The sequence below is a fragment of the Oncorhynchus clarkii genome, chromosome 20 (genome assembly GCF_045791955.1).
Source record: "Oncorhynchus clarkii lewisi isolate Uvic-CL-2024 chromosome 20, UVic_Ocla_1.0, whole genome shotgun sequence".
Taxonomy (NCBI): Eukaryota; Metazoa; Chordata; class Actinopteri; order Salmoniformes; family Salmonidae; genus Oncorhynchus; species Oncorhynchus clarkii.
In genome coordinates, this window is record NC_092166.1 from 1,417,388 (window position 1) to 1,445,216 (window position 27,829).

Below are 27,829 nucleotides of genomic sequence, written 5' to 3' on the forward strand. Positions count from 1 at the left end.
AGTGTCCACGCGTTTTCCTTTTCAATGATGATCACATTTTTTGATTGCACCTCGACTCCACTTCTTTTCTATTTATTTTTTTATTGAACCTTTATTTAACTTTACATTATCAATATGTATTTACAGACACAGTAGTAAACTATAGTCTAATAGTCTCAAATTAATTCCCTAGGAAATATAACTGCCAGTGATTCGTAGGCAGCCTACTCTATTTCAATGAGAGGAGCCCAACTAGGAGAGGAGAGGTAGCCGCAGCAGAGGTTGAAGCAGCGAATGCTGAGTGTGAATAAGGTGACAAAGGTTTTAATACAAAAGGCTAACGGCGTTTCCAAATTATCTGCGGGACAACAAAAAATATTTAACTCCCAAAGACAAATGTCTGACCCGCTCGCTCGCCGGCAGTGTGAAAAATGCAGAGCGCGCTACAATGAGTTCTGTCGGACCCACCAGGCAGCCCTCTACCTTGAAGCCACAATTGGGGCGGCAGGGTAGCCTAGTGGTTAGAGCGTTGGACTAGTAACCGGAAGGTTTCAAGTTCAAACCCCCGAGCTGACAAGGTACAAATCTGTCGTTCTGCCCCTGAACAGGCAGTTAACCCACTGTTCCTAGACCAGTTAACCCACTGTTCCTAGACCAGTTCATGTTCCTAGGCCGTCATTGAAAATAAAAAATAAATAAAAATTCACATACCTTGAAGGCAGACAGGGAGTCGATCTTGGAGTCATTGAGCCTGATGGCCTGGAAGGTTCCACTGTGACTGTACTGTACCACCCCCACTCTGGTACCTGCGGAGTATGCCGGAGTCACCAGGGAGAAAAAACACTTTACATTCTACACAATCGGTACTAGCAGGAGAAGTTATCTGGGTGTAAAAAAAATGAAATGTTTTGAGTGATCAGAATCTGAACTAACACCGCACAAATAAGCCTATAGTCGTAGTGTGTGTGTGTGTGTACCTGTCTCTGAGTTGGGGTCCTTGGCCATAGATCCCAGTCTGTTGATGGTGTTGATCACAAAGTTCTTCTCCAGAGTGAAGTTGGCGAGACCAACGGACTCTGAGCTGTCAATCACAAACACGATGTCCAGCGCCCCACACCGCTTCTCACAGTCTGCACGGACAACACAGTACAGGGGTTAACGGTGTGTTCGTCTGCTTTCTCACAGTCTGCACGGACAACACAGTACAGGGGTTAATGGTGTGTTCATCTGCTTTCTCACAGTCTGCACGGACAACACAGTACAGGGGTTAATGGTGTGTTCATCTGCTTTCTCACAGTCTGCACGGACAACACAGTACAGGGGTTAATGGTGTGTTCATCTGCTTTCTCACAGTCTGCACGGACAACACAGTACAGGGTTACAGGGGTTAATGGTGTGTTCGTCTGCTTTCTCACAGTCTGCACGGACAACACAGTACAGGGGTTAACGGTGTGTTCGTCTGCTTTCTCACAGTCTGCACGGACAACACAGTACAGGGTTACAGGGGTTAATGGTGTGTTCGTCTGCTTTCTCACAGTCTGCACGGACAACACAGTACAGGGGTTAACGGTGTGTTCGTCTGCTTTCTCACAGTCTGCACGGACAACACAGTACAGGGTTACAGGGGTTAATGGTGTGTTGGTCTGCTTTCTCACAGTCTGCACGGACAACACAGTACAGGGGTTAACGGTGCTTAGCGACTGCCGCTTCTTCTTTGTTCGGCTCATGTTACGTTAATTACGCTAACCACTATTATTGAGTCCATGCAACTTATTATGCAAAATGTTTACTCCTGAACTCATTTAGGCTTACCATAACAAAGGGGTTGAATACTCATTGACTCAAGATATTTCAGCTTTTAATGTTACATTTTTTTTTCTCTACAAACATAATTCCACTTTGACATTATGGGTTATTGTGTGTAGATCAATGACACAAATTCTCAATTGAATCCATTTTAAATTCAGGCTGTATCACAACTAAATGTGGAAAAAGTCAAGGGCTGTGACTTGTTTCTGAAGGCTCTGTAGTCCATGAGTTTGGTGATATTTGAAGGTAATTGAAGGGAGTTTTAAACCGAGTGATAAACTGGTTGGTATTTTCACCATTTTAAGTAATAGAGGTTCACTAGGATGCTAATGGTTTTACATGTAAGCAAAGTGAACAAGATGGCACACAAACTATTTTTTTTAGCTCCTATTGGGTTTATTTTCTATAAACGAAGGCTCAGTTAACTTCAGCTAAAATATGTACATATGCAAAGTGAAGATAGAATGTGTTAAACATGTTTATTTGTAAGAAAATAGCATTTAACAGTTCGCTAGCATTATGCTAACAGGAAATGTGTTTTGCTAAGCGCTAGCTAGCTCTAGGCTATTGGGTTTCCGGGATCCTTGTCGCATGTGTTGGTTAATAATGGGACGTTTCTAGCGTTGTTTAACACAAAGCCGTGTGTAGCTTTATGGAAATTGACACCGCTAGTACACTGAGCTCTCTATAATGTAATGTTAACCCTTATGGTCCAATTTGACGGTTTTACAGGACAAATAGCTGTTGTTGTTATACACTCGCTTCTATACTGATTGAATAGTCTTAGGTAATACGCACTAGTTATTTGACTGTTACTGAGAGGTAATTAGCGGATTCTGCAGATGTATGGAGATAGGGGCATGCTGTCCGGTCCTCTGACAGTCTCTATGGGGGTGCCACAGGGTTCAATTCTCGGGCCGACTCTTTTCTCTGTATATATCAATGATGTTTCTCATGCTGCGGGCGATTCCCTGATCCACCTCTACGCAGACGACACCATTCTATATACTTCCGGCCCGTCCTTGGACACTGTGCTATCTAACCTCCAAACGAGCTTCAATGCCATACAGCACTCCTTCCGTGGCCTCCAACTGCTCTTAAACGCTAGTAAAACCAAATGCATGCTTTTCAACCGTTCGCTGCCTGCACCCGCACGCCTGACCAGCATCACCACCCTGGATGGTTCCGACCTTGAATATGTGGACATCTATAAGTACCTAGGTGTCTGGCTAGACTCTAAACTCTCCTTCCAGACCCATATCAAACATCTCCAATCGAAAATCAAATCAAGAGTCGGCTTTCTATTCCGCAACAAAGCCTCCTTCACTCACGCCGCCAAACTTACCCTAGTAAAACTGACTATCCTACCGATCCTCGACTTCGGCGATGTCATCTACAAAATTGCTTCCAACACTCTACTCAGCAAACTGGATGCAGTTTATCACAGTGTCATCCGTTTTGTCACTAAAGCACCTTATACCACCCACCACTGCGACTTGTATGCTCTAGTCGGCTGGCCCTCGCTACATATTCGTCGCCAGACCCACTGGCTCCAGGTCATCTACAAGTCCATGCTAGGTAAAGCTCCGCCTTATCTCAGTTCACTGGTCACGATGGCAACACCCACCCGTAACACGCGCTCCAGCAGGTGTATCTCACTGATCATCCCTAAAGCCAACACCTCATTTGGCCGCCTTTCGTTCCAGTTCTCTGCTGCCTGTGACTGGAACGAATTGCAAAAATTTGGAGAATTTTATCTCCCTCACCAACTTCAAACATCTGCTATCTGAGCAGCTAACCGATCGCTGCAGCTGTACATAGTCTATTGGTAAATAGCCCACCCATTTTCACCTACCTCATCCCCATACTGTTTTTATTTATTTATTTTTCTGCTCTTTTGCACACCAATACCTGTACATAACCATCTGATCATTTATCACTCCAGTGTTAATCTGCATAATTGTAATTATTCGCCTACCTCCTCATGCCTTTTGCACACAATGTATATAGACTCCCCTTTTTTCTACTGTGTTATTGACTTGTTAATTGTTTACTCCATGTGTAACTCTGTGTTGTCTGTTCACACTGCTATGCCTTATCTTGGCCAGGTCGCAGTTGCAAATGAGAACTTGTTCTCAACTAGCCTACCTGGTTAAATAAAGGTGAAATAAAATTTTAAAAAAATAGCTTTTTGAACTTGACGCCTTCATTTTTTGGAATGTGAAAAATACTACAATGCACTTGTAATGACAAAACATGAAAAAAATAAAACTACTGTAAAATGTAATACATTTTGGAGTAATACTAATACTGAAATTAATATTAATACTGAAATTAATATTAATACTGAAATTCATACTAATACTGAAATTAATACTAATACTACAATTAATGCTAATACTAAAATTAATATAAATACTGAAATTCATACTAATACTAAAATTAATATAAATACTGAAATTCATATTAATACTAATTCTGAAATTAATATTAATACTGACATTAATACTAATACTAAAATTAATATTAATACTGAAATTCATACTACTGGTAAAATTAATATAAATACTGAAATTAATGCTAATACTAAAATGTATATAAATACTGAAATTCATACTAATACTGAAATTAATATAAATACTGAAATTCATACTAATACTGAAATTAATGCTAATACTAATACTGAAATGTATATTAATACTAATTCTGAAATTAATGCTACTACTAAAATTAATATAAATACTGAAATTGGGGGCTGTGCTTTGGCAAAGTGGGTGGGGTTATATCCTTCCTGTTTGGCCCTGTCCGGGGGTGTCCTCGGATGGGGCCACAGTGTCTCCTGACCCCTCCTGTCTCAGCCTCCAGTATTTATGCTGCAGTAGTTTATGTGTCGGGGGGCTAGGGTCAGTTTGTTATATCTGGAGTACTTCTCCTGTCCCATTCGGTGTCCTGTGTGAATCTAAGTGTGCGTTCTCTAATTCTCTCTTTCTCTCTTTCTCTCTCTCGGAGGACCTGAGCCATAGAACCATGCCCCAGGACTACCTGACATGATGACTCCTTGCTGTCACCAGTCCACCTGGCCGTGCTGCTGCTCCAGTTTCAACTGTTCTGCCTTATTATTATTCGACCATGCTGGTCATTTATGAACATTTGAACATCTTGGCCATGTTCTGTTATAATCTCCACCCGGCACAGCCAGAAGAGGACTGGCACCCCACATAGCCTGGTTCCTCTCTAGGTTTCTTCCTAGGTTTTGGCCTTTCTAGGGAGTTTTTCCTAGCCACCGTGCTTCTACACCTGCATTGCTTGCTGTTTGGGGTTTTAGGCTGGGTTTCTGTACAGCACTTTGAGATATCAGCTGATGTACGAAGGGCTTTATAAATACATTTGATTTGATTTGATTTGAAATTAATGCTAATACTAAAATTAATATAAATACTGAAATTCATACTAATACTGAAATGAATGCTAATACTAATACTGAAATGTATATTAATACTAATACTGAAATTCATACCAATACTAATACTGAAATTAATACTAATACTGAAATTCATACTAATACTAATACTGAAATTAATACTAATACTGAAATTAATACTAATACTAATACTGCAATTAATACTAATACAGAAATTCATACTAATACTAATACTGAAATTAATACTAATACTGAAATTAATACTAATACTGACATTAATACTAATACTGAAATTAATACTAATACTGAAATTCATACTAATACTGAAATTAATACCAATACTGAAATTAATACTACTACTGACATTAATACTAGTACTGAAATTCATACTAATACTGAAATTCATACTAATACTGAAATTAATACTAATACTGAAATTCATACTGATACTGAAATGAATACCAATACTGAAATTAATACTAATACTGAAATTCATACCAATACTAATACTGAAATTCATACTAATACTGAAATTCATAGTAATACTAATGCTGAGATTACTACTGAAATTAATACTAATACTGGAACTAATATTAATACTGAAAATCATACTAATACGAATACTGAAATTAATGCTAATACTAATATGAATACTAATACTAATACTGAAATTAATATGAATACTGAAATTCATACTAATACTAATACTGGAATTAATATTAATACTGAAATTCATACTAATACTGAAATTCATATTAATACCAATACTGACATTCATATTAATACCAATACTGAAATTAATACTAATACTGAAATTAATACTAATACTGGAATTCATACTAATACTAATACTGAAATTACTACTGAAATTACTACTAATACTGAAATTATTATTAATGCTGAATTTCATACTAATATGAATACTGAAATTAATACTGAAATTAATACTAATACTGCAATTAATACTAATACTAATATCAATATTTCTACTGAAATTCATACTAATATGAATACTGAAATCAATACTGAAATTAATACTAATACTGAAATCAATACTAATACTAGTACTGAAATCAATATTACTACTGAAATTCATACTAATACGAATACTGAAATAAATACTGAAATTAATACTAATACTGAAATTCATACTAATATTGCCATTAATGCTAATACTGCAATTAATGCTAACACTGGAATTAATACTACCACTGAAATTAGTGCTAATACTAATATTGATACTAATACTGAAATTAATACTAATACCGAAATTCATACTAATACTAATACTGCAATTCATACTAATGCTGAAATTAATACTAATACTGACATTAATACTAATACTGAAATTCATACGGAAATTAATACACTACTGAAATTAATGAATACTAATATTAATACCAATATTAATACTAATACTAATACTGAACACTAAGTTTTGTTCGCCTCATCATTTCAGGCTGTTGTGTGTGTGTTTTGTGTGAATGTGTGTGTGTGTCTGAATAACTCACCACAGCAGCCACAGGTCTCTCTGATGTAGTTCATAACATCACATTCCTACAATGAAAACATCACATTTCATCACAAGACCTTTCTCTGAGAGGGATGACAAAAGAGGGATAGAGGGGATTGAGAGGATAGAGGAATGGAGAGAGAGGGATAGAGGGGAGAGAGGGATAGAGGGGATTGAGGGACAGGGAGAGGGGAGAGAGGGATAGAGGGATAGGGGATAGAGGGATAGGGGGGATAGATGGATAGAGGGGATAGATGATAGGGGGGATAGAGTGAGGGGGGATAGATGGATAGAGGGGGAGAGGGATAGAGGGGGAGAGGGATAGGGGGGATAGATGGAGAGGGGATAGAAGGGTAGAGGGGATAGATTGGGTAGAGGGAGAGGGGATAGAGGAGTAGAGTGAGAGGGGATAGAGGGATAGAGGTTCTTACTGTTAGGCCGGGATCTCCCTCAGGACCTGGATCTCCCTGTAGAGAGAAAGGAGATGCTTTCATACACAGATTATAACACACACACACACACACTCAAACACACTCACTCACTCGAACACACTCACACACTCGAACACACTCAAACACACACACGCCGTGTGGAAGTACTGTCTGTGTGTGTATGTGTGTGTGTGTGTATGCGTGTGTGTGTGTGTGTCTGTGTGTGTGTCTGTGTGTGTGTGCGTGGGTGCTTGTGTACGTACATCTCGTCCACCCACTCCTCTTGGTCCTCTGAATCCAGGTTCTCCCTGAGGCCCTGGTTCTCCCTCCTCTCCAGAGGTTCCCTTTCCCCCTGGTCCTCCCTTGGGGCCACAGTCTCCTCTGCCTCCTCTGGGCCCTGGACCGCCCTTCTCCCCACGTTCACCCTGAATACACACAGGGTCAGACGGTGTGTTAGAGAGAGTGTTAGGGAGTGTGTGTGTGTCAGGGAACCATCCTACTCAATAAACTATACTAAATATATTCAAGCTGTAAAGAGCTGCTATTTTTTAAACTTCCTGTTTTGCCATTTCTGAATGTGTTATTCAATTTGTTTCTATGTGCTATAGTAGTAAAAGCCAAATTCTACGTTCTTTCAAATATTTTATATCTATTTATATCTACAGAGGTCCTGAAATCCAAATCAAATGGCTAAATGTTAAAAACAATTCCATATGTTATCTTAGTAGATATTGCAATCTAAGGGCGTATTTAATAAAAATAAGGCCTATTGAGTCCAAGTTAAAAACAGGGACAAAGTAAGCTACTGTTTTTGAGGCTGACTTCTTTGCCTCATGATTTGACAAATCGCGCACAATTTCTCTGTGTTTCACACCAGAGTGCATCACTCCCGACAGACACAAGCAAAAACTCTTTCCATAAATGTCTTTAAGCACAAGCTGTCAGAGCAGTTTACAGATCACTGCACCTGTAAACAGCCCATCTGTCTACCTCATCCCCATATTGTATTTATTTATTTATTTATTTATTTAGCACCCCAGTGTCTCTACCTGCACATTCATCTTCTGCCAATCTACCATTCCAGACTGAAGCCTCCGAACACCTCAACTTATACCTCATTCAATCACCGCTGTGATCCCTTCCCAACACTAAGTAGCCTTCTCATTCCCATTCCTGCTTTGTCATCTCCGTGCAGTCCTCGCCTATACTGTGGTTCTCCCATCCTTGTAAATTGCTCAAGTCACCAGCCTCCACTGGTGTGTGTGTGTGTGTGTGTGTGTGTGTGTGTGTGTGTGTGTGCGCGTACCGTTGGTCCTCTTGGTCCTGGGTAACTGAAGCCAGCTCTTCCCACGTCGCCCTACAGCAGCACAGAAATCAATCGATCAGTACAGAGATCAATCAATCACAACACAGTCAAAACAGTCACATTAGGGTTCCCAAACTCGGTCCTGGGTCCGTCTGGGGGCATGTTTTGGTTTTAACCCTTAACACTCCACATATGATTCAAATGATCAATAGCTTGATGATTAGTTGATCATTTGAATCAGCTGTGTAGTGCTAGGGACAAAAACCCAAAACATGCCCCCCTCGAGGTCCCGATAACTGAGTTTGGGGAACCTCCTGCATTAAAGATAGAGTCACAGCCATTCATGAAGTCAACAGCAATATCAGGTTGACTTCCACAACAGCTAGAAGATCGTTAAACTTCTCTGTTGTCTTTTGCATCTCACTCATCTGTAACATCTGCAGTTCATCCTGCTCCTCGTCACTGAGTCTCAGACAAACACACACACACAACTACACACACACTCAGACAGACACACACAACTACACACACACTCAGACAAACACACACACAACTACACACACACTCAGACAAACACACACACAACTACACACACACTCAGACAGACACACACAACTACACACACTCAGACAAACACACACACAACTACACACACACTCAGACAAACACACACACAACTACACACACACTCAGACAAACACACACACACAAACTACACACACACTCAGACAAACACACACAACTACACACACACTCAGACAAACACACACACACAAACTACACACACACTCAGACAAACACACACACACACAACTACACACACACTCAGACAAACACACACACAACTACACACACACTCAGACAAACACACACACACAAACTACACACACTCAGACAAACACACACACAACTACACACACACTCAGACAAACACACACACAACTACACACACACTCAGACAAACACACACACACAAACTACACACACACTCAGACAAACACACACACACACAACTACACACACACTCAGACAAACACACACACAACTACACACACACTCAGACAAACACACACACACAAACTACACACACACTCAGACAAACACACACACACCTTTGGTCCTGCCAGGCCGGGGTCTCCTCTCGGTCCGGCATCACCGGGGTCCCCACGGGTACCCTGTTACACAGATAGTGGTTACCATAGCAACATTATGATGCCATCCCCGTGGTTACTGTAAATTGCCACCATATCACCATAACATAACCATGTACACACACACACACACACACACACACACACACACACACACACACACACACATACAGGAACACAAGAACATTAGGAAAGCATTGTGATCGGACTGGTAAAGCTATGATCTGTGACCTACGTTCTTCCCTGCCGCTCCTGAAGTACCGGGGGGCCCGCGTGGCCCCGGGAGTCCGTTGTCCCCCTTGGTTCCTTTGTTTCCTACTTCACCTGGCAGTCCTCTCAGCCCCTCAGGTCCTGCCTCGCCCTGAAACACAGAAGGACAACACAGGCAGGTAGGGTGTGTCTGTAAGGTGTGTCTGTGTCTGAGCGAGTGAAAGTGTGTGTGTGTGTGTGTGTGTGTACGTGTGCGTGTGAGAGCAAGTGTGTGTGAGCGATGTTGTGTCATACCTTGTCTCCTTTAACTCCGTCTGGTCCCGGGGTCCCCTTTGACCCAAAGTCTCCTCTTCTCCCCTACAAACACAACAACCCAACAACCATTAGAGAAACATTACACAACCGTTAAGAGACAGAAACCATTAGACTATGGCCACGACGTTCAGACAATATTGAGACACAGAGCTAGTTTCCCTAGAACACGTTGCCTGTGGCATCATGCAGAGTTTCAGAGGGTCTCACCAGTTCTCCCTTGTCTCCTGGGCCTCCAATAGTTCCCTAGAAGAGACACACAAACGATTATCTGACATACAGTATTTTACATTGTTGTGCCAGTTAGAGTGTTGTAGTATGTGTGGAGCTTCTTACTGGTGTTCCTTTGGCTCCAGGGAAGCCAGGCGAGCCGGGACTCCCTCTCTCACCCTGAGGAGGAGGAAGACAACAAGGTTATTTACCCTTTGACCTCTAACTTTGACCTCTAACCTTTCTATCGGGTGTTGGGGAATAATCAGAATTGGTTTGTAACATAGGTAAGATGTTTTATATTCTTCATATGTTTATAAGTTACTTCTCATCAGAATGTTTATTTTTGTATAATACTGTGGCGGGGTTGCAGTATCTGTTCTCTGTCAGGACTAGGTTATTTGGGCCGCAGAGAGGGGAGAAACAAGCGTGCATCTCTTGGCTCCACAATGTCTGTGTGCCAGTCAGTGTGTCTCTGTGATCTTGTCAAGATAGGATGGATTTGATATATGCCTGTTGATATGGAGGATTGGTTTATGGTTCTGAGTTTGAGAAAATGACATAGTTTAGGAGACAAAGCTGAACGATAAATTATGGCCAATGCTGTCTGGCTATGTGTGTCTTTGCTATAAAGGATCTCAGTTGCAACGTGTAAGGGACTCTCAGAGAATTCATTTATAGACACTGAATTGATCTGAGAGTCACAGGGTTGTGATGGAGCTCATATAATTAAAGATGGACTTTATGATAACTCTGACTTGTGTGTGGTTTGCTCTCATGATTTGGTAAATACAGGAAATTTCCACGACACGGGTCCCTGGCCTAACAACCAGAGAGGAGCCGTGGAGAGCAACAGAGGTCAGGGATGATCCCTCTGATGTCAGAGCTGTACGGAACACTGGGATGTAGCAAGTAACATCATATCGTGTGCAGTGACTTCCTGTTTACCTTAGGTCCAGCGTCTCCCACCGGGCCGAGGGGGCCTGCGCTTCCTGGTCGACCGGGATCTCCCTGGAGACACAAACACGGTGATTGTATAACTAGGGTCCAAGCAGCAAACGAGGCGTTGTAATTTTGTTATTAAAATTCTGTTTGATCTCAATCGCGTACCTTCTCTCCGTCTGTTCCAGGAAGTCCACCATTGCCCGCGTCTCCTGGGTGACCATCAGGACCCTGTTGTCAGACACACACACACACACACACACACACACACACACACACACACACACAGGGAAAATAGTGATCAATGTACACTCATTTCAACCACAAATCAACAACACGATTTCAAGGGTTGGTTTACTTGAAGTAGAATTCAGGTTTGTTGAGAACACAATTAAATATCAAGGCAATAGTGTTGCTAGTAATAGTAACATATACTAGATGTGTCACGCCTACTCTCCCTCCTCCCCCCCCTCCTGCCCCCCCCCCCCCCCCCCCCACCCACCTGCCTTCCCTAGTCACACGCATCAGCGATATTGGACTCACCTGGACTCTATCACCTGTTTATTACCTCCCCTGTCTGTGTCAGTTCCCTGCTCTGTTCCCTGCTGCTGCATTGATTGTCGCCTGTCTGTTCCCAGTTCTGGCGCTGTTCCTGTAGGTTTCTCAGAACATACCCTGTCTCCTGGATCTAGTCAGGTTTCTCAGAACATACCCTGTCTCCTGGATCTAGTCAGGTTTCTCAGAACATACCCTGTCTCCTGGGTCGAGTCAGGTTTCTCAGAACATACCCTGTCTCCTGGATCTAGTCAGGTTTCTCAGAACATACCCTGTCTCCTGGATCTAGTCAGGTTTCTCAGAACATACCCTGTCTCCTGGATCTAGTCAGGTTTCTCAGAACATACCATGTCTCCTGGATCTAGTCAGGTTTCTCAGAACATACCCTGTCTCCTGGATCTAGTCAGGTTTCTCAGAACATACCCTGTCTCCTGGATCTAGTCAGGTTTCTCAGAACATACCCTGTCTCCTGGATCTAGTCAGGTTTCTCAGAACATACCCTGTCTCCTGGATCTAGTCAGGTTTCTCAGAACATACCCTGTCTCCTGGATCTAGTCAGGTTTCTCAGAACATACCCTGTCTCCTGGATCTAGTCAGGTTTCTCAGAACATACCCTGTCTCCTGGATCTCGTCAGGTTTCTCAGAACATACCCTGTCTCCTGGGTCGAGTCAGGTTTATCAGAACATACCCTGTCTCCTGGATCTCGTCAGGTTTCTCAGAACATACCCTGTCTCCTGGATCTCCTTTGCAGCCGGGAGCGCCGATGCGCCCGATCTTCCCCTTCTGTCCGTCTGTCCCGTTGCGTCCAGCGAGGCCGGCCACACCCTTCGTCCCCTCAGCTCCGATCTCTCCCTGAAAACACACACACTCAGCAATAACACAGAATCTTCCCCGAGTCCCACGCTGCCCAGATCTGAAAATCAATAAATAATACCTAATTAAATATTTATCTCACCTTTTCACCCTCCAGACCGATTTCACCCTACAAGAACAGAACAGAAATCAGAACAACACAACAACAGAGCACAGAACACGGATCAACAGAACAACAGCCATTAGGGAAACAACACACATAATTACTGATATTACTAGTCACTATATATAAATACATTATTACTGGTATTACTAGTCACTACATATAAATACATTATTACTAGTCACTATATATAAATACATTATTACTAGTCACTATATATAAATACATTATTACTGGTATTACTAGTCACTATATATAAATACATTATTACTGGTATTACTAGTCACTACATATAAATACATTATTACTAGTATTACTAGTCACTACATATAAATACATTATTACTAGTCACTATATATAAATACATTATTACTGGTATTACTAGTCACTACATATAAATACATTATTACTAGTATTACTAGTCACTACATATAAATACATTATTACTAGTCACTATATATAAATACATTATTACTAGTCACTACATATAAATACATTATTACTGGTATTACTAGTCACTACATATAAATACATTATTACTAGTCACTATATATAAATACATTATTACTAGTCACTATATATAAATACATTATTACTAGTCACTATATATAAATACATTATTACTAGTCACTATATATAAATACATTATTACTGGTATTACTAGTCACTACATATAAATACATTATTACTAGTCACTATATATAAATACATTATTACTAGTCACTATATATAAATACATTATTACTAGTCACTATATATAAATACATTATTACTAGTCACTATATATAAATACATTATTGCTGGTATTACTAGTCACTACATATAAATACATTGTTACTGGTATTACTAGTCACTACATATAAATACATTATTACTGATATTACTAGTCACTATATATAAATACATTATTACTAGTCACTACATATAAATACATTGTTACTGGTATTACTAGTCACTACATATAAATACATTATTACTGGTATTACTAGTCACTATATATAAATACATTGTTACTGGTATTACTAGTCACTATATATAAATACATTATTACTGGTATTACTAGTCACTACATATACATACATTATTACTGGTATTACTAGTCACTACATATAAATACATTATTACTGGTATTACTAGTCACTACATATAAATACATTATTACTAGTCACTATATATAAATACATTATTACTGGTATTACTAGTCACTACATATAAATACATTATTACTACTCACTACATATAAATACATTATTACTGGTATTACTAGTCACTATATATAAATACATTGTTACTGGTATTACTAGTCACTACATATAAATACATTATTACTAGTCACTATATATAAACACATTATTACTAGTCACTACATATAAACACATTATTACTACTCACTACATATAAATACATTATTAGTGGTATTACTAGTCACTATATATAAATACATTATTACTGGTATTACTAGTCACTATATATAAACACATTATTACTGGTATTACTAGTCACTACATATAAATACATTATTACTGGTATTACTAGTCACTACATATAAATACATTATTACTGGTATTACTAGTCACTATATATAAATACATTATTGCTGGTATTACTAGTCACTACATATAAATACATTATTACTAGTCACTATATATAAATACATTATTACTGGTATTACTAGTCACTATATATAAATACATTATTACTAGTCACTATATATAAATACATTATTACTAGTCACTATATATAAATACATTATTGCTGGTATTACTAGTCACTACATATAAATACATTGTTACTGGTATTACTAGTCACTACATATAAATACATTATTACTGATATTACTAGTCACTATATATAAATACATTATTACTAGTCACTACATATAAATACATTGTTACTGGTATTACTAGTCACTACATATAAATACATTATTACTGGTATTACTAGTCACTATATATAAATACATTGTTACTGGTATTACTAGTCACTATATATAAATACATTATTACTGGTATTACTAGTCACTACATATAAATACATTATTACTGGTATTACTAGTCACTACATATAAATACATTATTACTGGTATTACTAGTCACTACATATAAATACATTATTACTAGTCACTATATATAAATACATTATTACTGGTATTACTAGTCACTACATATAAATACATTATTACTACTCACTACATATAAATACATTATTACTGGTATTACTAGTCACTATATATAAATACATTGTTACTGGTATTACTAGTCACTACATATAAATACATTATTACTAGTCACTATATATAAACACATTATTACTAGTCACTACATATAAACACATTATTACTACTCACTACATATAAATACATTATTAGTGGTATTACTAGTCACTATATATAAATACATTATTACTGGTATTACTAGTCACTATATATAAACACATTATTACTGGTATTACTAGTCACTACATATAAATACATTATTACTGGTATTACTAGTCACTACATATAAATACATTATTACTGGTATTACTAGTCACTATATATAAATACATTATTGCTGGTATTACTAGTCACTACATATAAATACATTATTACTAGTCACTATATATAAATACATTATTACTGGTATTACTAGTCACTATATATAAATACATTATTACTAGTCACTATATATAAATACATTATTGCTGGTATTACTAGTCACTATATATAAATACATTATTACTAGTCACTACATATAAATACATTATTACTAGTCACTATATATAAATACATTATTGCTGGTATTACTAGTCACTATATATAAATACATTATTGCTGGTATTACTAGTCACTACATATAAACACATTATTACTAGTCACTATATATAAATACATTATTACTGGTATTACTAGTCACATTTGCATCTTTAGCATACATAACTACTGGTAGTGTGTGTGAATGGGAGGAGCATGAAGCATTACCTTGACTCCTGGTTGACCAATGGGACCCTCGATGCCGGGGTCGCCCTGTCTTCCCCTGTCTCCTTTAAGACCGGCGTTACCATTGTCTCCTTTGATCCCCTGTAAACACAAGATATTAGTGGCCTGCTTCCTTTCTGGACCTCGTAAACTGTCGAAAACAGATCCAAATGGTTGCATATCAGGCCTAGGGAAGTTATTTTGGCATTAACATGCATTCGAAACAGGATGTTTAGGCGGTTATTCAAATTAGCCTACATCACTGCAGTTTACAGCCCTAAACAATAGCGTAGTCACTTGATAGCAATAATAAATTCCCCAATGCACTGTGTTGTAGCCCAGATAGAATCATGTTCTTGTCTAAAAACTAATTAATAGACCTACAGGGTGCAGTAGGATGGTCTGTTATTAATAGACCTGCAGGGTGCAGTAGGATGGTCTGTGATCCCACATTATTAATAGACCTGCAGGGTGCAGTAGGATGGTCTGTGATCCCACATTATTAATAGACCTGCAGGGTGCAGTAGGATGGTCTGTTATTAATAGACCTGCAGGTTGCAGTAGGATGGTCTGTTATTAATAGACCTGCAGGGTGCAGTAGGATGGTCTGTGATCCCACATTATTAATAGACCTGCAGGGTGCAGTAGGATGGTATGTGATCCCACATTATTAATAGACCTACAGGGTGCAGTAGGATGGTCTGTTATTAATAGACCTGCAGGTTGCAGTAGGATGGTCTGTTATTAATAGACCTGCAGGGTGCAGTAGGATGGTCTGTGATCCCACATTATTAATAGACCTGCAGGGTGCAGTAGGGTGGTCTGTTATTAATAGACCTACAGGGTGCAGTAGGATGGTCTGTAATCCCACATTATTAATAGACCTGCAGGGTGCAGTAGGATGGTATGTTATGGGTGCAGTAGGATGGTCTGTGATCCCACATTATGAATAGACCCGCAGGGTGCAGTAGGGTGGTCTGTTATTAATAGACCTACAGGGTGCAGTAGGATGGTCTGTAATCCCACATTATTAATAGACCTGCAGGGTGCAGTAGGATGGTCTGTTATTAATAGACCTGCAGGTTGCAGTAGGATGGTCTGTTATTAATAGACCTGCAGGATGCAGTAGGATGGTCTGTGATCCCACATTATTAATAGACCTGCAGGGTGCAGTAGGGTGGTATGTTATTAATATACCTACAGGGTGCAGTAGGATGGTCTGTAATCCCACATTATTAATAGACCTGCAGGGTGCAGTAGGATGGTCTGTTATTAATAGACCTGCAGGGTGCAGTAGGATGGTCTGTTATTAATAGACCTGCAGGGTGCAGTACGATGGTATGTTATTAATAGACCTACAGGGTGCAGTAGGATGGTCTGTTATTAATAGACCTACAGGGTGCAGTAGGATGGTCTGTTATTAATAGACCTGCAGGGTGCAGTAGGATGGTCTGTTATTAATAGACCTGCAGGGTGCAGTAGGATGGTCTGTTATTAATAGACCTACAGGGTGCAGTAGGATGGTCTGTTATTAATAGACCTGCAGGGTGCAGTAGGATGGTCTGTAATCCCACATTATTAATAGACCTGCAGGGTGCAGTAGGATGGTCTGTTATTAATAGACCTGCAGGGTGCAGTAGGATGGTCTGTTATTAATAGACCTGCAGGGTGCAGTAGGATGGTCTGTAATCCCACATTATTAATAGACCTGCAGGGTGCAGTAGGATGGTCTGTTATTAATAGACCTGCAGGGTGCAGTAGGATGGTCTGTTATTAATAGACCTGCAGGGTGCAGTAGGATGGTCTGTTATAAATAGACCTGCAGGGTGCAGTAGGATGGTCTGTGATCCCACATTATTAATAGACCAGCAGCGTTATGTATATTCATGTATAGTTTATCATTATCGTCCTTGGTGTGGATGGCCCTTTAACGGGAGAAACCAGAGAGGAGGAGAACAACTGACTGTGTGTCTGTCTATGTGTCTGTGTGTCTGTCTGTCTGTGTGTGTGTGTGTGTGTGTGTCTGTCTGTGTGTCTGTCTGTGTGTCTGTCTGTGTGTGTGTGTACCTTCTGTCCTCTGTGTCCTTTGGGACCAGGAGGTCCTTCTGTCTCTAGACACTTCACCTTGTAGCACTAACATGGGAGAAACAGAGATATCTAGTATCAATCAATCAATCAGACAGGGATAAACAGAGATATCTAGTATCAATCAATCAATCAGACAGGGAGAAACAAAGATATCTAGTATCAATCAATCAATCAGAGATATCTAGTATCAATCAATCAATCAATGAATAAATAATCAAACCTCTAATGTATATATATACACTACATCATGATCAAAAGTATATGGACACCTGCTCATCAAACATCTCATTCCAAAATCATGGGCATTAATATGGAGTTGGTCCCTCCTTTGTTGCTATAACAGCCTCCACTCTTCTGGGAAGGCTTTCCACTAGATGTTGGAACATTTCTGAGGGGACTTGCTTCCATTCAGCCATAAGAACATTAGTGAGGTCGGGTACTGATGTTGGGCGATTAGGCCTGGCTCGCAGTCGGCGTTCCAATTCATCCCAAAGGTGTTCGATGGGGTTGAGGTCAGGGCTCTGTGCAGGCCATTCAAGTTCTTCCACACCGATCTCGACAAACCATTTCTGTATAGACCTTGCTTTGTGCACGGGGGCATTGTCATTCTGAAACAGGAAAGGGCCTTCCCCAAACTGTTGCCACACAGTTGGAAGCACAGAATCGTCTAGAATGTCATTGTATTCTGTAGTTTTAAGATTTCCCTTCACTGGAACTAAGGAGCCCGAACCATGAAAAACATCCCCAGACCATTATTCCTCCTCCACCAAACTTTACAGTTGGTACTATGCATTCTGGCAGGTAGCGTTCTCCTGGCATCCTCCAAACCCAGATTAGACCGTCAGACTGCCAGATTGTAAAGCGCGATTCACCACTCCAGAGAACGTGTTTCCACTGCTCCACAGTCCAATGGTGATGAGCTTTACACCACGCCAGCCGATACTTGGCGTTGGGCAAGATGATCTGGGGCTTGTGTGCGGCTGCTCGGACATGAAAACCCATTTCATGAAGCTCGCGACAAACAGTTATTGTGCTGATGTTGCTTCCAGAGGCAGTTTGGAACTCGGTAGTGAGTGATGCAACCGAGGACAGACAATTTTTTACATGCTTCAGTACTCGGCGGTCCAGTTCTGTGAGCTTGTGTGGCCTACCACTTCGTGGCTGAGCCGTTGTTGCTCCTAGACGTTTCCACTTCACAATAACAGCACTTACAGTTGACCAGGGCAGCTCTATCAGGGCAGACATTTGACAAACTGACTTGTTGGAAAGGTGGCATCCTATGACGGTGCCATGTTGAAAGTCACTGAGCTCTTCAGTAAGGGCCATTCTACTGCCAATGTTTGTCTATGGAGATTGCATGGCTGTGTACTTAATTGTATACACCTGTCAGCAACGAGTGTAGCTGAAATAGCCGAATCCACTCATTTGAATTGGTGTCCACATACTTTGGATATATTGTGTGTATATATAGTGATATGTCACCAGGTATGCTACAACAGTATGTTGATTGTATGGTAACAGTGATATTGTTGTCCTCAGTCTCACCTCCTGATAGGCCAGATGGGTCTGGAAAAAGACAAAATAAAGAGTTTAAATATTAAACTATAGTACATCATCATCACAGTGTGTGTGTTAGTGTGTGTGTGTGTGTTAGTGTGTGTTACCATGGTCTTGATGATGCGGTCTATAGTGTCCAGCTGTATAACAGGCCTGTTGCCACTGAGGTCGACAGCCAGGAAGTCTTTTCTGTAGACGTTGGCCGGAGAGTTAGCGATCTCCCTCAGACCCGTCTCGTCCACGTTCTTCGTGGCCGCGACCACAAACATTCTGATGGCCTCGTCGCGCGCTCGTTCCGCCGTCACCTTCACCCCGCCGCACGGGTTTCCTGTCACGTGACCGTCGGTGATGACGACAGCGAATCGCAGTGCCCTGGGGTCCGAAGGCGAGCGTGTCATTTCCTGTGTCATGTTGGCGAGGGCGCAGTCGATGTAGGTTCCCTTACCTAGATACCGTATACCCCTCACCCCCTGAAACAACAACAACAGTTACTGTATACCCCAGAAACAACAACAACATGTAGGTTCAACCTGTATGAAACTGTCTTTAATGTTGTGCCCCATGCAGGGTCAACCTGTGTGTGTGTGTGTGTGTGTGTGTGTGTGTGTGTGTTTTAAATAAGTACATGTGTGTGTATGTGTGCGTGCAAACGTGTGTTTGTGTGTGTGCTACGTGCGTGCGTGTGTGTGCTACATGCGTGCGTGCGTGCGTGTGTGTGTGTGTGTGTGCTACGTGCGTGCGTGCGTGTGAGTGTGTGTGAATTTGACCCACCTGGATGAAGGCGTCCTTGGCCTGTATGCGACTGAAGACCTGTTGTCTCTGGGAGAAGTGTAGTCCTCCTAACTGCCATCTGATCTGGACCAGACCTTTATAGTCAGCATCCTCCAGACGCTCTGCAAAACGCTCTGTAAACATCTGCACACACATCAAGGAGGAGGAAGGGGTTAGACATCCATCTATCTACTGTATCTATCTACTGTATCTATCTACTGTATCTATCCATCTATCTATCTATCTATCTATCTATCTATCTATCTACTGTATCTATCTATCTATCTATCTATCTATCTATCTATCTATCTATCTATCTATCTATCTACTGTATCCATCTATCTATCTATCTATCAAAACGCTCTGCACACACATTAAGGAGCAATAAGAGTTTATAAATAAGAGTTTATAAATAAGAGATTATAAATAAGAGATTATAAATAAGAGATTATAAATAAGAGTTTATAAATAAGAGTTTATAAATAAGAGATTATAAATAAGAGTTTATAAATAAGAGATTATAAATAAGAGTTTATAAATAAGAGTTTATAAATAAGAGTTTATAAATAAGAGATTATAAATAAGAGATTATAAATAAGAGATTATAAATAAGAGTTTATAAATAAGAGTTTATAAATAAGAGATTATAAATAAGAGTTTATAAATAAGAGATTATAAATAAGAGATTATAAATAAGAGTTTATAAATAAGAGTTTATAAATAAGAGATTATAAATAAGAGTTTATAAATAAGAGATTATAAATAAGAGTTTATAAATAAGTGCTAAAAAGGTTAACTAAATAATAAAATATATTTAAATGTAACATACTAATATTGTAATTATAGTGTTGCAGTAAAAGGTGAAATCAATCAATCAATCAATCAATCAATCAATACAGGAACGATGATGCTCTCCACCAGTGATCCAGGGGAGGGGGACATTATAATATAGTTGTAGTAGTAGGAACCTTAATGCTCTCCACCAGTGATCCAGGGGGAGGGGGGACATTATAATATAGTTGTAGTAGTAGGAACCTTAATGCTCTCCACCAGTGATCTAGGGGGAGGGGGGACATTATAATATAGTTGTAGTAGTAGGAACCTTAATGCTCTCCACCAGTGATCCAGGGGGAGGGGGGACATTATAATATAGTTGTAGTAGTAGGAACCTTAATGCTCTCCACCAGTGATCTAGGGGGAGGGGGGACATTATAATATAGTTGTAGTAGTAGGAACCTTAATGCTCTCCACCAGTGATCCAGGGGAGGGGGACATTATAATATAGTTGTAGTAGTAGGAACCTTAATGCTCTCCACCAGTGATCTAGGGGGAGGGGGGACATTATAATATAGTTGTAGTAGTAGGAACCTTAATGCTCTCCACCAGTGATCCAGGGGGAGGTTCTTGCAGGGCGATGGTCTCAGACGTGTCGATCGTAAAGTACACGTCTATAGGACACTCATGCTTCTCTGTAGGACACACACACGTTAGGGCACATGATAACACACACACACACGTTTGGACACATGATAACACACACACGTTTGGACACATGATAACACACACACATTAGGACATATGATAACATACACACGCATGTACATGTAAACACAAACAAACATCCAATGAAATCTCAAAATAGCCCAAGTCAAAGTATTACTTCCTGTCAAGTGTAAACAGAGCACTACGCCCTATTGGACATCCAAACTACAGAACATCAAAGTCTGAGAAATGAAAAACACATTTTACAAAGAGCTCTGGTCAAATAGAGCTCTGGTCAAATAGAGCTCTGGTCAAATAGAGCTCTGGTCAAATAGAGCTCTGGCCAAATAGAGCTCTGGTCAAATAGAGCTCTGGCCAAATAGAGCTCTGGCCAAATAGAGCTCTGGTCAAATAGAGCTCTGGTCAAATAGGGCTCTGGTCAAATAGAGCTCTGGTCAAATAGAGCTCTGGTCAAATAGAGCTCTGGCCAAATAGAGCTCTGGTCAAATAGAACTCTGGCCAAATAGAGCTCTGGCCAAATAGAGCTCTGGTCAAATAGAGCTCTGGTCAATAATATGGCACCCTGTTGGGAATAGGGTGCCATTTGGGATGCAAATGCAGACTGGAGTATGATGTCAGTATGATGTCAGAACTAGAGCTGTACATGGTAGGAAGGGAACTCACTGTTGCATTCTGGGAAGGCCTGGACGTGCGCTGCAGCTCCAAACAGTAAACACAGCACGATGAACTCTGACCTCATCATCATCATCCTCTCTTCCTACCTGACATGACAAACACAAACACACACACACACTTTAAAAACTTAAATCCACAAATGACATCACATTTGCATAGAATGACTGTATCTCACCTGGGTTCGTACAGATTCCTGAACAGTTCTACAGATGGATAGTTATACAGATGAATAGTTATACAGATGACAGGTATACAGATGGACAGTTATACAGATGTCTGGACAGTTATAATATATACAGATTGACAGTTATGCAGATGCCTGGACAGTTATACGGATGGGTAGTTATATAGTTATACAGATAGACCGTTATAGAGATGGACAGTTATACAGATTTCTGGACAGTTATACAGATTCCTGGATAGTTATACAGATTCCTGGACAGTTATGCAGATGGACAGTTATACAGATGTTGACTTATATAGTTATACAGATGGACAGTTATACAGATGTTGAGTTATATAGTTATACAGATGGACATTTATGGAGATGGACAGTTATACAGATTCCTGGACAATTACACAGATGGACATTTATACAGATGGACAGTTATGCAGATGGACAGTTATAGAGATGGACAGTTATACAGATTTCTGGACAGTTATACAGATTCCTGGACAGTTATGCAGATGGACAGTTATACAGATGTTCAGTTATATAGTTATACAGATGGACAGTTATACAGATTCCTGGACAATTATACAGATTCCTGGACAATTATACAGATGGACAATTATACAGATGGACAGTTATGCAGATAGAAAGTTATACAGATGTGTGGACAGTTAAAGGGATGGACATTTATAGAGATGGACAGTTATAAAGATTACTGGACAGTTAAATAGACTGACAGCTATACAGATGGAGAGTTATGCAGATGGACAATTATACCGATGCCTGGACAGTTATACAGATGGACAGTTATACAGATGGACCATTGTGCAGATTGACAGTTATAGAGTTACAGTGGGGCAAAAAATGATTTAGTCAGCCACCAAATGTGCAAGTTCTCCCACTTAAAAAGATGAGAGAGGCCTGTAATTTTCATCATAGGTACACTCCAACTATGACAGACAAAATGAGAAAAAAAATCCAGAAAATCACATTGTAGGATTTTTAATGAATTTATTTGCAAATTATGGTGGAAAATAAGTATTTGGTCAATAACAAAAGTTTATCTCAATACTTTGTTATATACCCTTTGTTGGCAATGACAGAGGTCAAACGTTTTCTGTAAGTCTTCACAAGGTTTTCACACACTGTTGCTGGTATTTTGGCCCATTCCTCCATGCAGATCTCCTCTAGAGCAGTGATGTTTTGGGGCTGTTGCTGGGCAACACAGACTTTCAACTCCCTCCAAAGATTTGCTATGGGGTTGAGATCTGGAGACTGGCTAGGCCACTCCAGGACCTTGAAATGCTTCTTACGAAGCCACTCCTTCGTTGCCCGGGCGGTGTGTTTGGGATCATTGTCATGCTGAAAGACCCAGCCACAATTCATCTTCAATGCCCTTGCTGATGGAAGGAGGTTTTCACTCAAAATCTCACGATACATGGGCGCATTCATTCTTTCCTTTACACGGATCAGTCGTCCTGGTCCCTTTGCAGAAAAACAGCCCCAAAGCATGATGTTTCCACCCCCATGCTTCACAGTAGGTATGGTGTTCTTTGGATGCAACTCAGCATTCTTTGTCCTCCAAACACGACGAGTTGAGTTTTTACCAAAAAGTTATATTTTGATTTCATCTGACCATATGACATTCTCTCAATCTTCTTCTGGGTCATCCAAATGCTCTCTAGCAAACTTCAGACGGGCCTGGACATGTACTGGCTTAAGCAGGGGGACACGTCTGGCACTGCAGGATTTGAGTCTCTGACGGCGTAGTGTGTTACTGATGGTAGGCTTTGTTACTTTGGTCCCAGCTCTCTGCAGGTCATTCACTAGGTCCCCCCGTGTGGTTCTGGGATTTTTGCTCACTGTTCTTGTGATCATTTTGATCCCACGGGGTGAGATCTTGCATGGAGCCCCAGATCGAGGGAGATTATCAGTGGTCTTGTATGTATTCCATTTCCTAATAATTGCTCCCACAGTTGATTTCTTCAAACCAAGCTGCTTACCTATTGCAGATTCAGTCTTCTCAGCCTGGTGCAGGTCTACAATTTTGTTTCTGGTGTCCTTTGACAGCTCTTTGGTCTTGGCCATAGTGGAGTTTGGAGTGTGACTGTTTGAGGTTGTGGAGAGGTGTCTTTTATACTGATAACAAGTTCAAACAGGTGCCATTAATACAGGTAACGAGTGGAGGACAGAGGAGCCTCTTAAAGAAGAAGTTACAGGTCTGTGAGAGCCAGAAATCTTGCTTGTTTGTAGGTGACCAAATACTTATTTTCCACCATAATTTGCAAATAAATTCATAAAAAATCCTACAATGTGATTTTCTGGATTTTTTTTCTCATTTTGTCTGTCATAGTTGAAGTGTACCTATGATGAAAATTACAGGCCTCTCTCATCTTTTTAAGTGGGAGAACTTGCACAATTGGTGGCTGACTAAATACTTTTTTGCCCAACTGTATCTGATGCTGTCAAGACCAGAATATGGCATGTCATACTATTTCTGGCCAGACAGCATCAGATACATGGGCTACATATAGGAAGAGAGGGGGACGCTGTTTTGCTCGTTAGTTTCAGCAGAGAGGAAGAGGCGAAGCGAGAGAGCTCACTCTCGCCAACATCTGTCCTGACTAAACCCAATGCGTTTCAATGTGGATAACATGCAGTCCTAAGCTTATTGCCGGCATTCCTGCACTTGGGACAAGGACTCACATTTTTTTAGGGCGGAGACATGAGCATCTCGTCATTATATACAGATCTCTGGTTTCCGCCACTTGCGAAATGGAAATGAAAGTTGGCGAGTGCACAATGCACTGTTCGGATGCTGGCTTCCCCTAAAGTAAATTAATGTTTTGCCAAAATTATATAACTACTCCTGTCTAATTAAAATCATTCAAAATACTTCACCAGAGAGCTTGACTTAGCCACAGAGGATCATTCACTTATTTGTTTTAATTTTTTTAATAGCTGTGGATTGTTTCAAATCACAAGTACAGAGGCCTATGCCTAGTTGGGAAGCCAGCCATTTCCAGTGAAAACAACGGTCCCGTCTATAGAAATCAAACTGATTTGTTCTGTCTCCGGTCTGGCCTCCTCTAACGGTAAGATCCGGTAACGTTTAATGGGGAGGAACAGGGAGACATGTTCTGCACTGGGTGTGTTCCAGAATTATACAAACATTATCTGAGCAGAATATCATATCTTTCCAATATGTTTGTCCGAGGAACCACCATATCAACACGATAAAGCACTAATGGGATTTGTAATCTGCGTATGCCTAGGTCTGGAACGCACCCAGTCAGCACAGAACACTGTCCATCTGAACAGGAACGCACCCAGTCAGCACAGAACACTGTCCATCTGAACAGGAACGCACCCAGTCAGCACAGAACACTGTCCATCTGAACTAAAGTTGATTTTCGCAACTCTGTCTAAAACCGAAATATTAGCGGTGGCCAAAAATAGTTTTTGCTAATTGACTGGTCACCAAATGAGAGTGGAGACGATGCGCGTGCATATATTCAAATACTTCACACACACATTTACAAGGCTTTAAAATGTGATAGACCCTAATGCATATTTGAGTTGGATATTAAAGATAACCGAGAGAGAGAGAGATTGTTTATTTGTTTTATTGTTTTTTTCACTTTTGTATAATATCTACCTCACTTGCTTTGTCAATGTTAACACGTTTCCCATGCCAATAATGCCCTTGAATTGAATTGAGAGAGAGGGAGACGGGCGAACTAACGGCAGAGATAGCAGCAGTTAGAGAGAGAGATGGGCGAACTAACGGCAGCGATAGCAGCAGTTAGAGAGAGATATATAGATGGGCGAACTAACGGCAGAGATATGCAGTTAAACTTTCTAAACTCACCCAAAACCTCTTCGTAACAGCGCGTGGAACCCTCGCCGATTCAGTCTCTCATCTCGTGGGGAGAAAGACAGGAGGAAAAGGAGAGGAATAAAATAACGTTCTGGATGTGCGCGAGGTTCGGGCGTCCCAAAGGAGAAGAGACGGCTCGCTCTCCCGTTTCTCTCTCGGTGAGCTCGAGCTGTTTTGATCCCTCCTTCTGTTCTCCTGTATGCATCCACGAGGAGGCGCCCTGGGTCCACAGGAGCTGTGTGTGTGTCTGTCTGAACATTCGCGCTCGTGTGTTTGCATGCTTATGCGTGTGAGCGTGCACTTGTGTTGGCGCGTGCCAGTACGCCTGTTAATATCCTTTCAGCATTCAGTGATATGACTCGTTTAGATTGCGCCTAGCAGCAGGGCTTAAGAGAGAGTTCAGCAGGATCTGAATTGACCATATGAGTGCTTATAGCGATGCCTGGGGAGTGGGTTTAGCTCAGACACAGCCACAGCCACAGGCACAGACACAGACACAGACACAGACCCAGACCCAGACCCAGACCCAGCCACAGACCCAGACCCAGACCCAGCCACAGACCCAGACCCAGACCCAGCCACAGACACAGACCCAGACCCAGACCCAGCCAGGCCAGGGTGGGCGGGCGGGGCGGTGGCATCAGTGCTTTAAGTCTTGTTTGATGTCATCTGGTTGGTAATAGAACACACATGGACGGGGATTAAACTACTGCACATTTTAGAGCTCTATAGAACACACACACACACACACTAAACAACACTGTAATGACCTGTGTGTGTGATGTGTGTTTATATGTGGTGCTGAGGTGTGTGTGGAGTGCGTGTATGTAAGTATGTGTGTGTTTATGTGTGTGATTATATGTGGTGCAGAGGTATGTGGTCAGGTACCTGTGGAGGGTCTGTTTAATCAATTGCTGTCAACATGCCTTACACACACACACACACACACACACACACACACACACACACACACACGCACGCACGCACGCACACACAACACACACACACACACACGCACGCACACACATACATACATACACACGCCAGATGTTTCTGGCGAGGGGTGCATTTTTCCTTAAAAAGAGAACAGAGAGAAGTGTGTGTGTGTGTGTGTGTGTGGGGGGGGGGTGCTTTGCTCTCCTCTGTTTCACTGTGACTCATGAAGAAAGAATGACCCTCCTCTCGTGTCCTTTCCTCTCTCTCTAAATCCAAAATTAACCCTTTCCCCTTAACCCTAACCTCTTAACCCTAACCCCTTACCCCCTAACCCTTACCCCTTTCCCCCTAACCTCTTTCCCCCTAACCCTTACCTCTTAACCCTAACCCCTTTCCCCCTAACCCCTTTCCCCTTTCCCCCTAACCTCTTTCCCCCTAACCCTTACCTCTTAACCCTAACCCTTTTCCCCCTAAC

The 27,829-nt window shown here is 40.7% G+C and overlaps 1 protein-coding gene across 1 annotated transcript in view; it reads right to left on the reverse strand.

Moving 5' to 3' along the window:
- Window positions 1–26,606, reverse strand: part of LOC139375769 (collagen, type VI, alpha 2) — a 38,285-nt gene extending 11,679 nt beyond the window's left edge. The window contains exons 1-23 of the mRNA XM_071117600.1: window positions 26,410–26,606; window positions 22,355–22,452; window positions 21,557–21,657; window positions 20,189–20,332; window positions 19,525–19,887; window positions 19,406–19,426; window positions 17,840–17,905; window positions 15,776–15,874; window positions 12,796–12,822; window positions 12,567–12,692; window positions 11,453–11,515; window positions 11,291–11,353; window positions 10,469–10,522; window positions 10,343–10,378; window positions 10,115–10,177; window positions 9,846–9,971; window positions 9,572–9,634; window positions 8,460–8,510; window positions 7,417–7,578; window positions 7,154–7,189; window positions 6,721–6,766; window positions 957–1,109; window positions 691–785 (exon numbers count right to left, since the gene is read on the reverse strand). Of these exons, the coding sequence (XP_070973701.1) occupies window positions 691–785; window positions 957–1,109; window positions 6,721–6,766; window positions 7,154–7,189; window positions 7,417–7,578; window positions 8,460–8,510; window positions 9,572–9,634; window positions 9,846–9,971; window positions 10,115–10,177; window positions 10,343–10,378; window positions 10,469–10,522; window positions 11,291–11,353; window positions 11,453–11,515; window positions 12,567–12,692; window positions 12,796–12,822; window positions 15,776–15,874; window positions 17,840–17,905; window positions 19,406–19,426; window positions 19,525–19,887; window positions 20,189–20,332; window positions 21,557–21,657; window positions 22,355–22,439 (2,043 nt within the window). The 5' untranslated portion in view covers window positions 22,440–22,452; window positions 26,410–26,606. The remainder of the gene's footprint in view (window positions 1–690; window positions 786–956; window positions 1,110–6,720; window positions 6,767–7,153; window positions 7,190–7,416; window positions 7,579–8,459; window positions 8,511–9,571; window positions 9,635–9,845; window positions 9,972–10,114; window positions 10,178–10,342; window positions 10,379–10,468; window positions 10,523–11,290; window positions 11,354–11,452; window positions 11,516–12,566; window positions 12,693–12,795; window positions 12,823–15,775; window positions 15,875–17,839; window positions 17,906–19,405; window positions 19,427–19,524; window positions 19,888–20,188; window positions 20,333–21,556; window positions 21,658–22,354; window positions 22,453–26,409) is intronic.
- Window positions 26,607–27,829: the final 1,223 nt, after the last annotated feature.